Source organism: Cupressus sempervirens, chromosome 1 (genome assembly GCF_028749045.1).
Source record: "Cupressus sempervirens isolate cs-2001-9-10 chromosome 1, ASM2874904v1, whole genome shotgun sequence".
Classification (NCBI taxonomy): domain Eukaryota; kingdom Viridiplantae; phylum Streptophyta; class Pinopsida; order Cupressales; family Cupressaceae; genus Cupressus; species Cupressus sempervirens.
Genome location: NC_143118.1, coordinates 32732160 through 32743278, shown reverse-complemented (window position 1 = coordinate 32743278; position 11119 = coordinate 32732160). Strand labels below are relative to the sequence as shown.

Below are 11119 nucleotides of genomic sequence, written 5' to 3'. Positions count from 1 at the left end.
TGGAAATAAAAAATAGGCACTAATTGGTTCAATTTATCTCAGATATTCATGTAAGGGCTACACCAAGGATACTTATCCATATCTATTCTTTGGTGCCCAATTGAGATGATTGTCTTAATCTAAACACAATCTGGGGTTGCATTGCCTTTTACCTATAAAAAAAATTACATTTGAAAAGTATATCATTGAATAGTTTCACAACTAAACAAATTCTTGAAAATTTGGTATTTTGGCATCTAATTTTGAATGTGAAACATTACAAATTAAACTTGAACCATCTAATTATTTCAGGTAATGAAAGCATCATTTATTCATTGCTTTTTCATATGATGCAAAAGAATGACCACTTATATAATACTCTAATATGATGGTGGGAAGTTAATGGAAGTGGGGAGATGATCATTTATGTACTATTAGTGGTGGAAATATAAGATGAGTAACTGAGAGGGAGGGGTGAATCACTTACCACTAAAACAATTCCAAATCCATTAGATGTCAATACAAACTCAAATCCTTGAACAACTCGGTTACAACTACATATATATTGTAACTCAATTAACAAAGAAATTTGACATATTAATGTGTATTAACCTTTCATAACATAGTTGCATAAAGATAAAGCAATAATCAAATAACACAAACTCATGAGACACCAAGATTTAATGTGAAAATCCAATTTGGGAAAACCACAAATATAACTAGTTACAACTTTTCACTATTCTAAAGCGAGCCTTGTTAGGAGCCAACCCTGTTAAAGGTTACATAACACACTTTTAGGTGTGACCCTATTAAAGGATTTAAATCATCCTGTTAAGAGTGGCCTTGTTAGAGATCTTAAGACACTTCAATCTAGAAATGCCACCTGGTTAGAGGATTTACAAAATGACTATTAAGTCAACTCTATTAAGAGATTTCTTCATTGCTACAATTGTTAGAGAGTAACAATGTTTGACCTGATTAATGAAGCAACTGAATTGCAGCTTCAAATCACTGTTATGGCTTATCCTCTAGATCCTCCTTGATCAAAATATTTTTTTACAGCTCCTTGGATACTCTACTCTTAATTAGATATCCTTCTCTATTCACATCTTATCTTCTTCTCCACTATCTCTTATTTCAATCCACATATTGACCTTTGATATATATGAAATCCAATGTCAAGTCATCTTGAACACCCTTTTAAATAAACAAATAACATCCATTGAGTCAGCTTGCATAAACGAACTAATAGATAAAACTAATTTGTTGAAGGTTGGCTAAAACTGGGTCACTTGGTTAATGCTGAGTTGCTTGGTAACCGACCTAACTTGATTCGCACTAAACTCCTTTGGTAATAGACCTGACTTGGTTTACACAGGAATTCCTGAACTTGCTTGACTATACTGTAGTCTTTTGAACTCAGTCCCAATTGGCAATGTTCGATTAGAGTATAACATTTATGTAACATTAATGACAATATACAATTGAATAATTGTTATTAACAATCTCCCTCTTTGGCATTGATGGCAACACACCATGTCATTAAGCAAAGAAAACTTAGAGCAATCGAATGATTTATAAGATTTTATAATATCCTTAGTTTCACTTTGATTCTTTGTCCACCATGAGAACTCCCTATGAGATTGTAGCATACCTTCAGTTCCATACAAAAATCTAATTCCAAATGTAGAGACAACAATTAATAGGTATTATATATTTGCAAGCCCATTAGAATGGTAGAGGATGTAATCCTCAACTAAGTATCTATGATGTTGAAGTTAATGGTGATTGTTTGAAAGATTAATAAATTTTTTAATTTGATGATATAGTATTATTCTTTCCCATTTTTGGAGAAAAGAAAGTACTTCTAAAGCCAAACTTGATATGTTTCACTTGTTTGATATATCTTTCAAGTTGAATTGTGGGGTCATGCATGCTACCTTGAAAAATTTCCTAGAGCTCTTAAATATATTGTCCCATTATATCTTTTTGTTGGTGTAACCATTGCACATTATTGAGGTGCAATTGCTATTGAATGATTCTTTGAGATATCTCAATCATTAGACATTTCACTCTATAAGTGTTTGTTGCAAAAGCTTGAGAAATTTATCAATGCAAAGTTATTGTAATTATTTTTGATGAATAGTCCTTTTCTATTAATAAAAATATACTAAAAATACAATTCACAAGATCACCCCGCAAATGAGTTCACACGGCCATAGCCAGAACAAAAGCACACGACCGCAACTGGAATCATAAACTATTCATAAAAAAAAAACATATATAAGGCAAGCTTAGGTAGCCAAAGTAGTGCCAGCCGAGGGTGGTGGTTCATCTCTATCATGGAAGCCCCAATCATCTTTGGGATTGGGGGGTGGGCTAGGAACAGTCCAGCCATCTTCAATAGTAGCAGCAAGAGGACTAGTGGTAGCCTCCGCATCTTTGAGCTCTGGCCGTGGAGGAGAAATTGCCAGATCCAGGTGAGACCATTTCCTGGAAAGCGCCTGACGAGCACCAGGAGGAGGAGCCAGGGATCAACTAGGACCACCATGGTGCGGTGTCTCCATCCACCATTGCCACCGCTGGGAGAGCGGTGGTGGGAAGCCTAGGAGCATTGGGTGTGCGAGTGGTAACTTGAGGAATGGTATTACAGATGGTGACCACGAGGCATCAAAGTTTCTACCGAGGCATCATGAGGAATTCTGGCAATAGTGCAAGGGGCATTGCCCCAGTGGTTTAGCAACTCCTGCAGGTGAGTTACCTCAAGGGCAACTTTGTTAGCTTGCACCTGAATCTGCATAATTACATTATTATAAATGCATGCCTTAGTGTACATGGCAATATTGATATCCAAAAAATTGTGTGTGAAAAGAATAACATTCCTATCTTTCCACAGAGTAAACAAAATTTCCATCTTGAAAGTATGCCAAATTTGGGTGAATTTCTGAAGGATTTTAGGAGAATCATCCAACAAAATTATGTGCCAAGAAAAAGGTTCATGCCTGAATGGCCTGAAAAAATCATGAATCTAGTGCCAATAATTTTGGGCATGCCTACAAAACTAGAAGATATACAAGAAAGATTTTGGTTGTTCACAAAAAGGGCATTTGGGATCTGGAACCCCAATATGCTTGAGCCGAGGCCCCAGGGGAATACCTCGGAAGGTAAGGCACCAAGCAAAATGGGCAATCTTGGGTTCTGTTATAGGACTCCAAATGGTATCAAAGCGTTTTCTCCATAAAGAAAGAGAAGATTGCAAATGCCATCTCTGGTTGAGTGTGTCCACCATTGGAAGATGGGGCAAAAGCCATATGTATCCCAAACTTGGCTTATAATTGGAAAATGGAGTGGCAGGATACCACTTCCAATCATGCCACCAAGGTCAAACAGACTGAATACCCACTTTATGAATTAAGTGGACTGGAATTAAAGAGAGTAATCTGGTTAAAAGTTTGCCAATCTGAACGGATAAGATGGTACTAGACTTGCATATCTTCCCAGGACCTGAAACTCATGGAAACCCTTGAGAAGAGGTCCTTGGGAGTTTTGATGCCCCATTTGAAAAAGCACAGAGCACTAGCACCTTGAGTCTTGGCAAGGGGAGTACCCTGAATGGCAAATAGGGGAGACCACCAAATGTTCTACTGATTCAAGGAGAGGCCATTGCGGAACTCATCTCCAACCCATTGAAGCCAAGGCTTAATAGCTTACCAGGCTTTCCATATGCTCTTGATGACAAACAAGCCCTCTATGGTCAATGGCTCATGCATGACGAAAAGGGTGTGGAAACCAATTCCCTTCCAAGCAAGCATGTTAACAGGAAAGCTAGAAGATATGCAATGTTGAACTAAAATCTTCTAGGCTTCATCTCCAGAGATAGCACGAATAATCCATTTAGCACGAAGTGCAAGGCCTTGTTTCTATGTGGAAAGTAGGCCAAGACCACCAAATTCTTTTGGGAGACAACAAAAATCCCAGGAAACTTTGTGAAACCCATGATGATCAGAACCAGAAGCCCAGAGAAAATCCCTGAGCAATCTTTCCAATTTCTAATAAGAAGCTTTGGAGGGAGCCCAACAAAAAGAATAATAAACATGAGTAGCCGCAAGAACCTTCAAGCAAATCTGGAATTTGCTAGCAAGGGAGAGCGGTTTCGTAATCCAATAATCAAGCTTCTTGGTAATCTTGGCAAGCACATCCTTCTAAAGTTCAACAGGCGAAGCCTGGAAAGCAAAAGGAATGCCAAGAAAGCAGAAAATCTCCCCATGCGTAACCCATTTCCGTTCAAACTGGATGAACCAAGGTGGAGCTAGCAAGAATGACTGGCGGAAGTAGAGTGTTTTATGCCATTGAATGGCAAATCCAAAGGCTTGACAAAAGCTGTCTAGGCAACTTAAAGCATTGTTGATGTTTTCTTCGTCCTCTAAAAGAGTGAGAAAGGAATCATCCGCAAAGTGACCATTGACTAACTGAGAAGATGATTCCTATAACTAGTTTTTCTTGACATAAGAATGTTTAGATTTACAAATAAATATTCATAGTAAAAAATAAAATAAAACAATTGAACAAAATGTATTGATTTTTTAATAAATAACATATCTAAATGAAATTTGAAGAATATTATACATCAATTGTTCTAACTTATTTTACTTTAATAGAATGTCACCCTATTATTTTAAATGAACAATAGGAATTTATTTTAACAACATTATAACATTGATCACAAGTGAAATGACAGAATAATAAGTTGACAACTCAACTCTACAAACTTTTCCAAACATAGCTAGGTACACTATTTTGAAAATAGTATCGTTTATTATAATCAAAATGAATTGGAATAAATTAGAGACATATATAGGCTAGGCACTGGTTCGTTTTCACCATTCGGAGAACCTTATCGTCAACTAGTAAACCTCAAAATCTCTACTAAACCTCTCCACTCCGCTTCGTTTGCAATGGATATCCTATCGTTTGCCGTACTCTGAATCCACAGTCATGATCGGGGTTTCTGCACCACCATTGCCACTTAAAGGGCATTCTTGCCCTTACTTTGGAGGCCAGTGGTTCGGATGCCAAAGAGAAAGAAAGATCTCCAGACTGAATAGAACAAAACATTGCGGAAGATTAGGGTTTGTAACTCGCAGCATACTGCAATGGAACAGAAAACCCCAGCTAGCAGGCGATGTACCCCGAATAGTAGTCGTAACGTCTGGCAAAGGAGGAGTGGGGAAAACCACTACAACTGCGAATTTAGGGCTTTCACTGGCTAGGTTGGAATTCAAAGTGGTGGCCATAGATGCAGACGTGGGGCTTCGAAACCTGGACCTGCTGCTCGGCCTCGAGAATCGCGTCAACTACACCGCCATGGAAGTCCTCAACGGTGAGTGCCGTCTTGACCAAGCTCTAATTAGGGATAAAAGATGGACTAATTTTGAGCTCCTATGCATTAACAAGCCAAGGTATAAAATGCCCATGGGGTTTGGTGGCAAAGCCATGGTTTGGCTTGTGGATGCCCTAAAACAGAGGCCCCAAGGGTGCCCTGATTTTATTCTCATTGACTGCCCTGCTGGCATTGATGCCGGTTTTATCACTGCAATTACTCCTGCGAATGAGGCCATCTTGGTGACCACTCCGGACATTACTAGTTTGAGGGACGCCGATCGGGTGACTGGGTTGCTGGAGTGTGATGGGATTAGGGATATTAAGATGGTTGTGAATAGGGTAAGGAGTGATCTTATTAAGGGTGAGGATATGATGTCTGTGCTGGACGTGCAAGAAATGCTGGGGCTTTCGCTGTTGGGCGTGATTCCTGAGGATGCAGAGGTGATTAGAAGTACCAATAGGGGATACCCACTTGTTTTGAATAAACCTCCTACTTTGGCTGGATTGGCTTTTGAGCAGGCTGCTTGGAGATTGGTGGAGCAGGATAGCATGAAGGCTGTGTTGGTGGAGGAAGAGACTCCCCCTAAGAAGGGGGGCTTCTTATCTTTCTTTGGACGTTGATGAGATTTTTTACAATTAGGGAAATTTGATTGCAAAACTCCAATGATTTTATGGAAACCCTGATATAGTAAATTGAGGTGACTGCGCTTTTGGATCGTGGCATTCATGGTGAGTGCTTTTACGGGATGTTTTCTACTTCCACTTTTATTGATCTCCGGCCACTGAAACAAAAGATGCATATCGATAGGTGGAAATTTTAACTTCTTCACGGAAGAGAAGCGCTAAGATAAGCTTAGGTAGGTGGAGTTCACATCGTCGTGGTCATTTTAATCAGGACCATTTGTTCCGCGCTCCATATAACATTTAATGATGCTTTGAATTTTCGGTTGTCAGTTTGGGATTATTCATCATTGTCATGTTGCGAAAAACATTCTGTGCAGTTTTCAGCTTTCAGTGGTAACAGAATTATTGTTACTCAGTTATCCAGTGGCGGAATCAGCACGAATCCCCTTTTCGTGATGTATTGGAGGTTGAGTTACCAGCAGCAAAAAGATGAGCCAACACTGCCAGGAAGATTATATTTGTTCTCTTGCATTTTTCTCTTTTGAATTTCTGGAACATCTTATACTTTTCTGGTTTCTTTGAATGTGAATTATAATATAATGTAATGAGATTTTCTTTGAAAAAGATGAAATCTGATTTGTAAACAAAATCTAACATTAAATTTTTGCCGCATCCATGAAAATTTCAGTTCTCCTTTTATTTTGATGTCCAATTAAAATTGCTTAATCATTTTAAAATTTACCAAGGAGCCTCACAATTTTCTTATGATGACTGCGATGCTTACAATTCTGGGTTGGAGGCATTAAATCGAATAAGTTCCATTCTGTAAGGGAGTCTTATGGAAAACTTTCTGTTTAGCTCTAACGTAGTTGCAGCATTATGGTATTGTGATGAGGGTTTAACTGTGTAATTTTTGTGTCAAATTTATTGACCTATGGTTGATGAGTGGCTCACAAGAACCCATCTGTCATGAAAATGAATGAAACACTGAGCACTTATTACATCTTGGTGATGTTCACAGAGGTGAAGCATTGGACCTTCTGAGAGGTCACTCATCCCAGTAATACTGCAACTCAAGGTCACTTAACCAGGGTTTCCCAAGATCAAGTCCACTTAGCTTGCAAACCATCTACAATTAATTGTATGCAAGTCAGAAATAAAATAAAAGAAGTTTGACAAAAATGTTCATTTTGCTGTATGAGACTTAAGATTAATAACACATCTAAATTAAATAATGTATCTATTGATTTAGTAAACAATAAAATAAATTGCTTTTGTAACAACTTGTGTTACTTCAGTAGGAAGCTAGAGCAGAGAGATGGGTAGGAGCAGAAGCAAAGGTAGCATAGGTACCGAGAGTAGCAAATCCTGCAGATGGATACCCGCCCTAGCCCTTTGCCTTAGCCCCTGCCTCCGTATGTTCTCTGCCTGTTCTACTAGCCACTATCTCTGCTACTGTTCCCCGAATCTACTGGCCTCAATCGCTCTGGTGTTTCCCCAGCCTGATGAACCCTGCCTCTGTTGCTTTCACCCGGCAATGCTGAGACTAGCACATTTACTACTAGTAGGAACTTGATATCAACACTTGTTTTCAGCAGCAACGTGAATTTAACATTACAAGATTAAAAAAATTAAAAATCTTTTTGATATAGACATCTGTGAATGTACTTTACATAAATTTTTCCAATATATCTAAAGACTAATACTGAACATGAAATAATTTTCTAGTGTCATTTATTATAAGTAAAATGAATTGAAATGAATTCAAAACAAATATATGTATCTCATTTTCACCATTTAAAAAACCTTGTGAACTAAAAAATCTCAAAATGTTTAATAAACCTTTCAAGTCCTTCTCTTCACTAGGTTGGATCTGCAATGGATATCCCATTGTTTGACATACTCTGAATCCACAAACATGGGCAAGCTTTCTGCACTGGCATTGGCACGTAAAGGGCATTCCTTCTCTTTCTGTGGAGCTACCGGTTCCAGCATCAGAAGGAAAGAAAGATCTCCAGACTGATCAGAACAACACGTTCTGGATGATTAGGGTTTGTAACTCGGAGCATACTGCAATGGAACTGAAAACCTCAGTTAGCAGGTGAGATTTCCAGAATAGTAGTCATAACATCTGCCAAAGGAGAAGGAAAAACCACAACTGGTTAGGTTGGATCTCAAAGTGGTGGCCATTGAGGCAGATGTGGGGCATCGAATCCCTGACCTGCAATTGGGCCTCAAGCATCGAATCAACTACACCACCATGGAAGTTCTCTACAATGACTGGCTTTCTTGCCCAGCTTTAATTAGGGATAAAAGATGGACTAATTTTGAGCTCCTTGCATTAATAAGCTCAGATATAAAATGCCCATGTGTTTGTTGACTTGTCAGTCAGAACCTCATTGGGGACTCGGTGTAATTGTATCCTGTGTGTCAGGTTAAATCTGGCATTTGTATTGGGCATTGACAGTTTTTAGCTTTTGGTACAACAGCAAATGATTCCAACAATTGGTATCAGAGCTTTGGATCACAGGTTCGAGTCTTCTTTCAGTGGGTGTGGAAGGCTCTGTCAGTGTTGAAGGGGAGATCGTTGACTTAGTTGTCAGCACCTCCTTTGAGTACTTGTGTTATGTCGTAACGGCCTACCATAGGTCAGATTAAATGACAATTCAAATTTTTCACAACAACAAATGATTTCAGTAGGGTTTTGGGAGCAAAACACTGGCTTGACTTGGAGATGCTCTAAAACAGAGGTTCCAGTGGTGTCCCAATTTTATTCTCATTGACAGCCCTTCTGTTATTGATGCCGTTTTTTTTACTGCAATTTCTCCTACCGGTGAGGCCACTTTGGTCACCACAACGGACATTACTCGTCTGAGGGATGCTGATTGGGTCACTGGGTTGCTGGAGTGAGATGGGGATAGGGTTGTTAAAATGGTTCAGAATAGGGTGAGGAGTGATCTGATTAAGGGGTAGGATATCATATCTGTGCTGGACGTGCAAGCAATGCTTGGGCTTTTGCTGATGGGCATGATTCCTGAGGAAGCAGAGGTGACTATAAGTACAAATAGGGGATTGGCTTTTGAACAGGCTGCTTGGAGATTGGTGGAACGGGATAGCATGAAGGCTGTGTTGGTGGAGGAAGAGGTGCCTCTTAAGGCTTTTTACCTTTATTTGGAGGTTTTGGTTACAATGTTTACAATTTTGGAAATTTCGATGCAAAACCTTAATGATTTATGGAATCCTGGATATAATAAATTGAGGTGATTGCGCTATTAGATTGTGCCCTTCCTGGGCAGTTCTTTTATGGGATGTTTTCTACTTATATTTTAATTAATGTCAGGTCACTGATATAGATGATGCATATCGATAGCTGGAAATTGTAACTTTCTCATGGAAGGGAAGTGCTAGAATAAGCTTAGGCATTTAATGATGCTTTCAATTTTGGTTTGTCAGTTTGAAATTTGAGTTTATTCAATATTGTTATGTTATGTTGCAAAAAACATTATGTGCAATGTTTAATTCAGTTGTAACAGCGTGAGTGTTAACTCAATTATCCAGTGGAAGAATCAGTACAAATTTCCTTTACCTGATTTAGGGTATCAGCAGCAAGAATGATGCCTTCAACCTTCAACATTGTTGGAATATATTTTTCTCTTACATTTTTCTTTTTTGAATTTTCGGAATATCTTTTACTTTTCCAGTTTCTGTGAATTATTATAGAATGGAATGTGATTTTGTTTGACAAATATGATGACCAGAAGTTTAATGTGAAATTTTTGCCGAGACTAAATTTCAATCTCAATTCTCCTTTTGTTTTGATGTCCAGCTTCTATTGTCTGATTCATTTTACCAAGGAGCCTTACAATTTTCTTATGATGAATTTAATGCTTACAATTCTGGGTTGGAGGTGAGATCAAATAAAGTCCATCCGGTAAGGGGGTCTTGTGGGAAGCATTCTATTTAGCTCTAACATAATTGCAGCATGGGGTCAGGGATATTTAGATGGCTGTAATTAGGGGAAGGAAATAGGGTAAGGAGTGATCTGATTAAGGGGGAGTATATGATATCTGCGTTGGATGTGAAAGAAATACTGGGGTTTCAACTGTTGGCCATGACTCCTGAGAAAGTGGAGGTTCTTAAAAGTGCCAGCAGGGGATATCCACTTGTTTTGAATATGCCTCCCACCATGGCTGGATTGGCTTCTGAATAGGCTGCTTGGAGATAGCATGAAGGCTGTTCTGATGGAGGAAGATACACCCCTAAGAAGAAAGACATTTTACCTTTTCTTGAAGGTTCACTAGAAGTTCTACAATTCGAGAAATCTCAATGCAAAACCCCAATGATATATGTAAACCCTGATATAGTGAATTGAGGTGACTGCGCTTTTGGGTTGTGTGGCATTCCTGGCAAGTGCTTTTACGGGATGTTTTCTGTGCTGGTGGAGGAAGAGTCACCTCTAAGAAGAAAGACCTATTTACATTTCTTTGTGCAAAACCCCAATGATATATAGAAAACCCTGATATAGTTAATTGAGGTGACTGCACTTTGGTGACCTTCTTGGCGAGTGCTTTTATGGGATGTTCTATACTTACATTCCAATTAATCAGGTGATACTTATGGAGAGCTTAAAATCATATTTTTTTTGCTCAGAGGGGAGGGAGGTGCCACAGTAAGCTTAGGTAGGCGGAGTTTACATCGTTGTGGCCATTCTTTATCAGGATTAGTTGTTCCATGCACCATACTGCGTATAATTATGCTTTCAGTTTTGGGTTGTCTTTTTGATATTATTGCTATGTTATGTCTTTGATTATCTCATTTGAGATTATTGCTTTATGTTGTGAAAAACATTCTGTGCAGTTTAACTCTCAGAGGTAATAGCATTGATGTTACTTGATTATCCAGTCATAGATTCAGTACGAGTTACCTTTTCCTGATGTATTGGAGGTTGTGGTACCAGCAGCAAGAAAGATAACTTACCTTCAACACTATTGGGAAGATTATAATTTTGCTCTTCCATTTTTCTCTTTTGAAATTTCCGGAATATCTTGTACTTGTCTGGTTTATGTGAATTATAATAGAATGTAATGAGATTTTCTTTGAGTAGATGAAGATTAGATTTCTAAAGGAAGTCTGA

At 38.6% G+C, this 11119-nt stretch overlaps 1 protein-coding gene and 1 pseudogene across 1 annotated transcript; both read left to right on the top strand.

The window, feature by feature from the left end:
- Positions 1-4815: 4815 nt before the first annotated feature.
- Positions 4816-6634, top strand: LOC149576027 (septum site-determining protein minD homolog, chloroplastic-like). Its single transcript, XM_089816154.1, has one exon. It carries the CDS (start codon positions 4975-4977, stop codon positions 5980-5982), a length of 1008 nt encoding a protein of 335 aa, XP_089672280.1. The 5' UTR covers positions 4816-4974; the 3' UTR covers positions 5983-6634.
- A 669-nt stretch (positions 6635-7303) lies between these two features.
- LOC149576026 (septum site-determining protein minD homolog, chloroplastic pseudogene) lies at positions 7304-9260 on the top strand (annotated as a pseudogene).
- Positions 9261-11119: the final 1859 nt, after the last annotated feature.

What these genes read in the sequence shown, in the direction of transcription:
- LOC149576027 (XM_089816154.1), top strand. Translation starts at nt 4,975, where the DNA reads ATGATCGGGGTTTCTGCACCACCATTGCCACTTAAAGGGCATTCTTGC.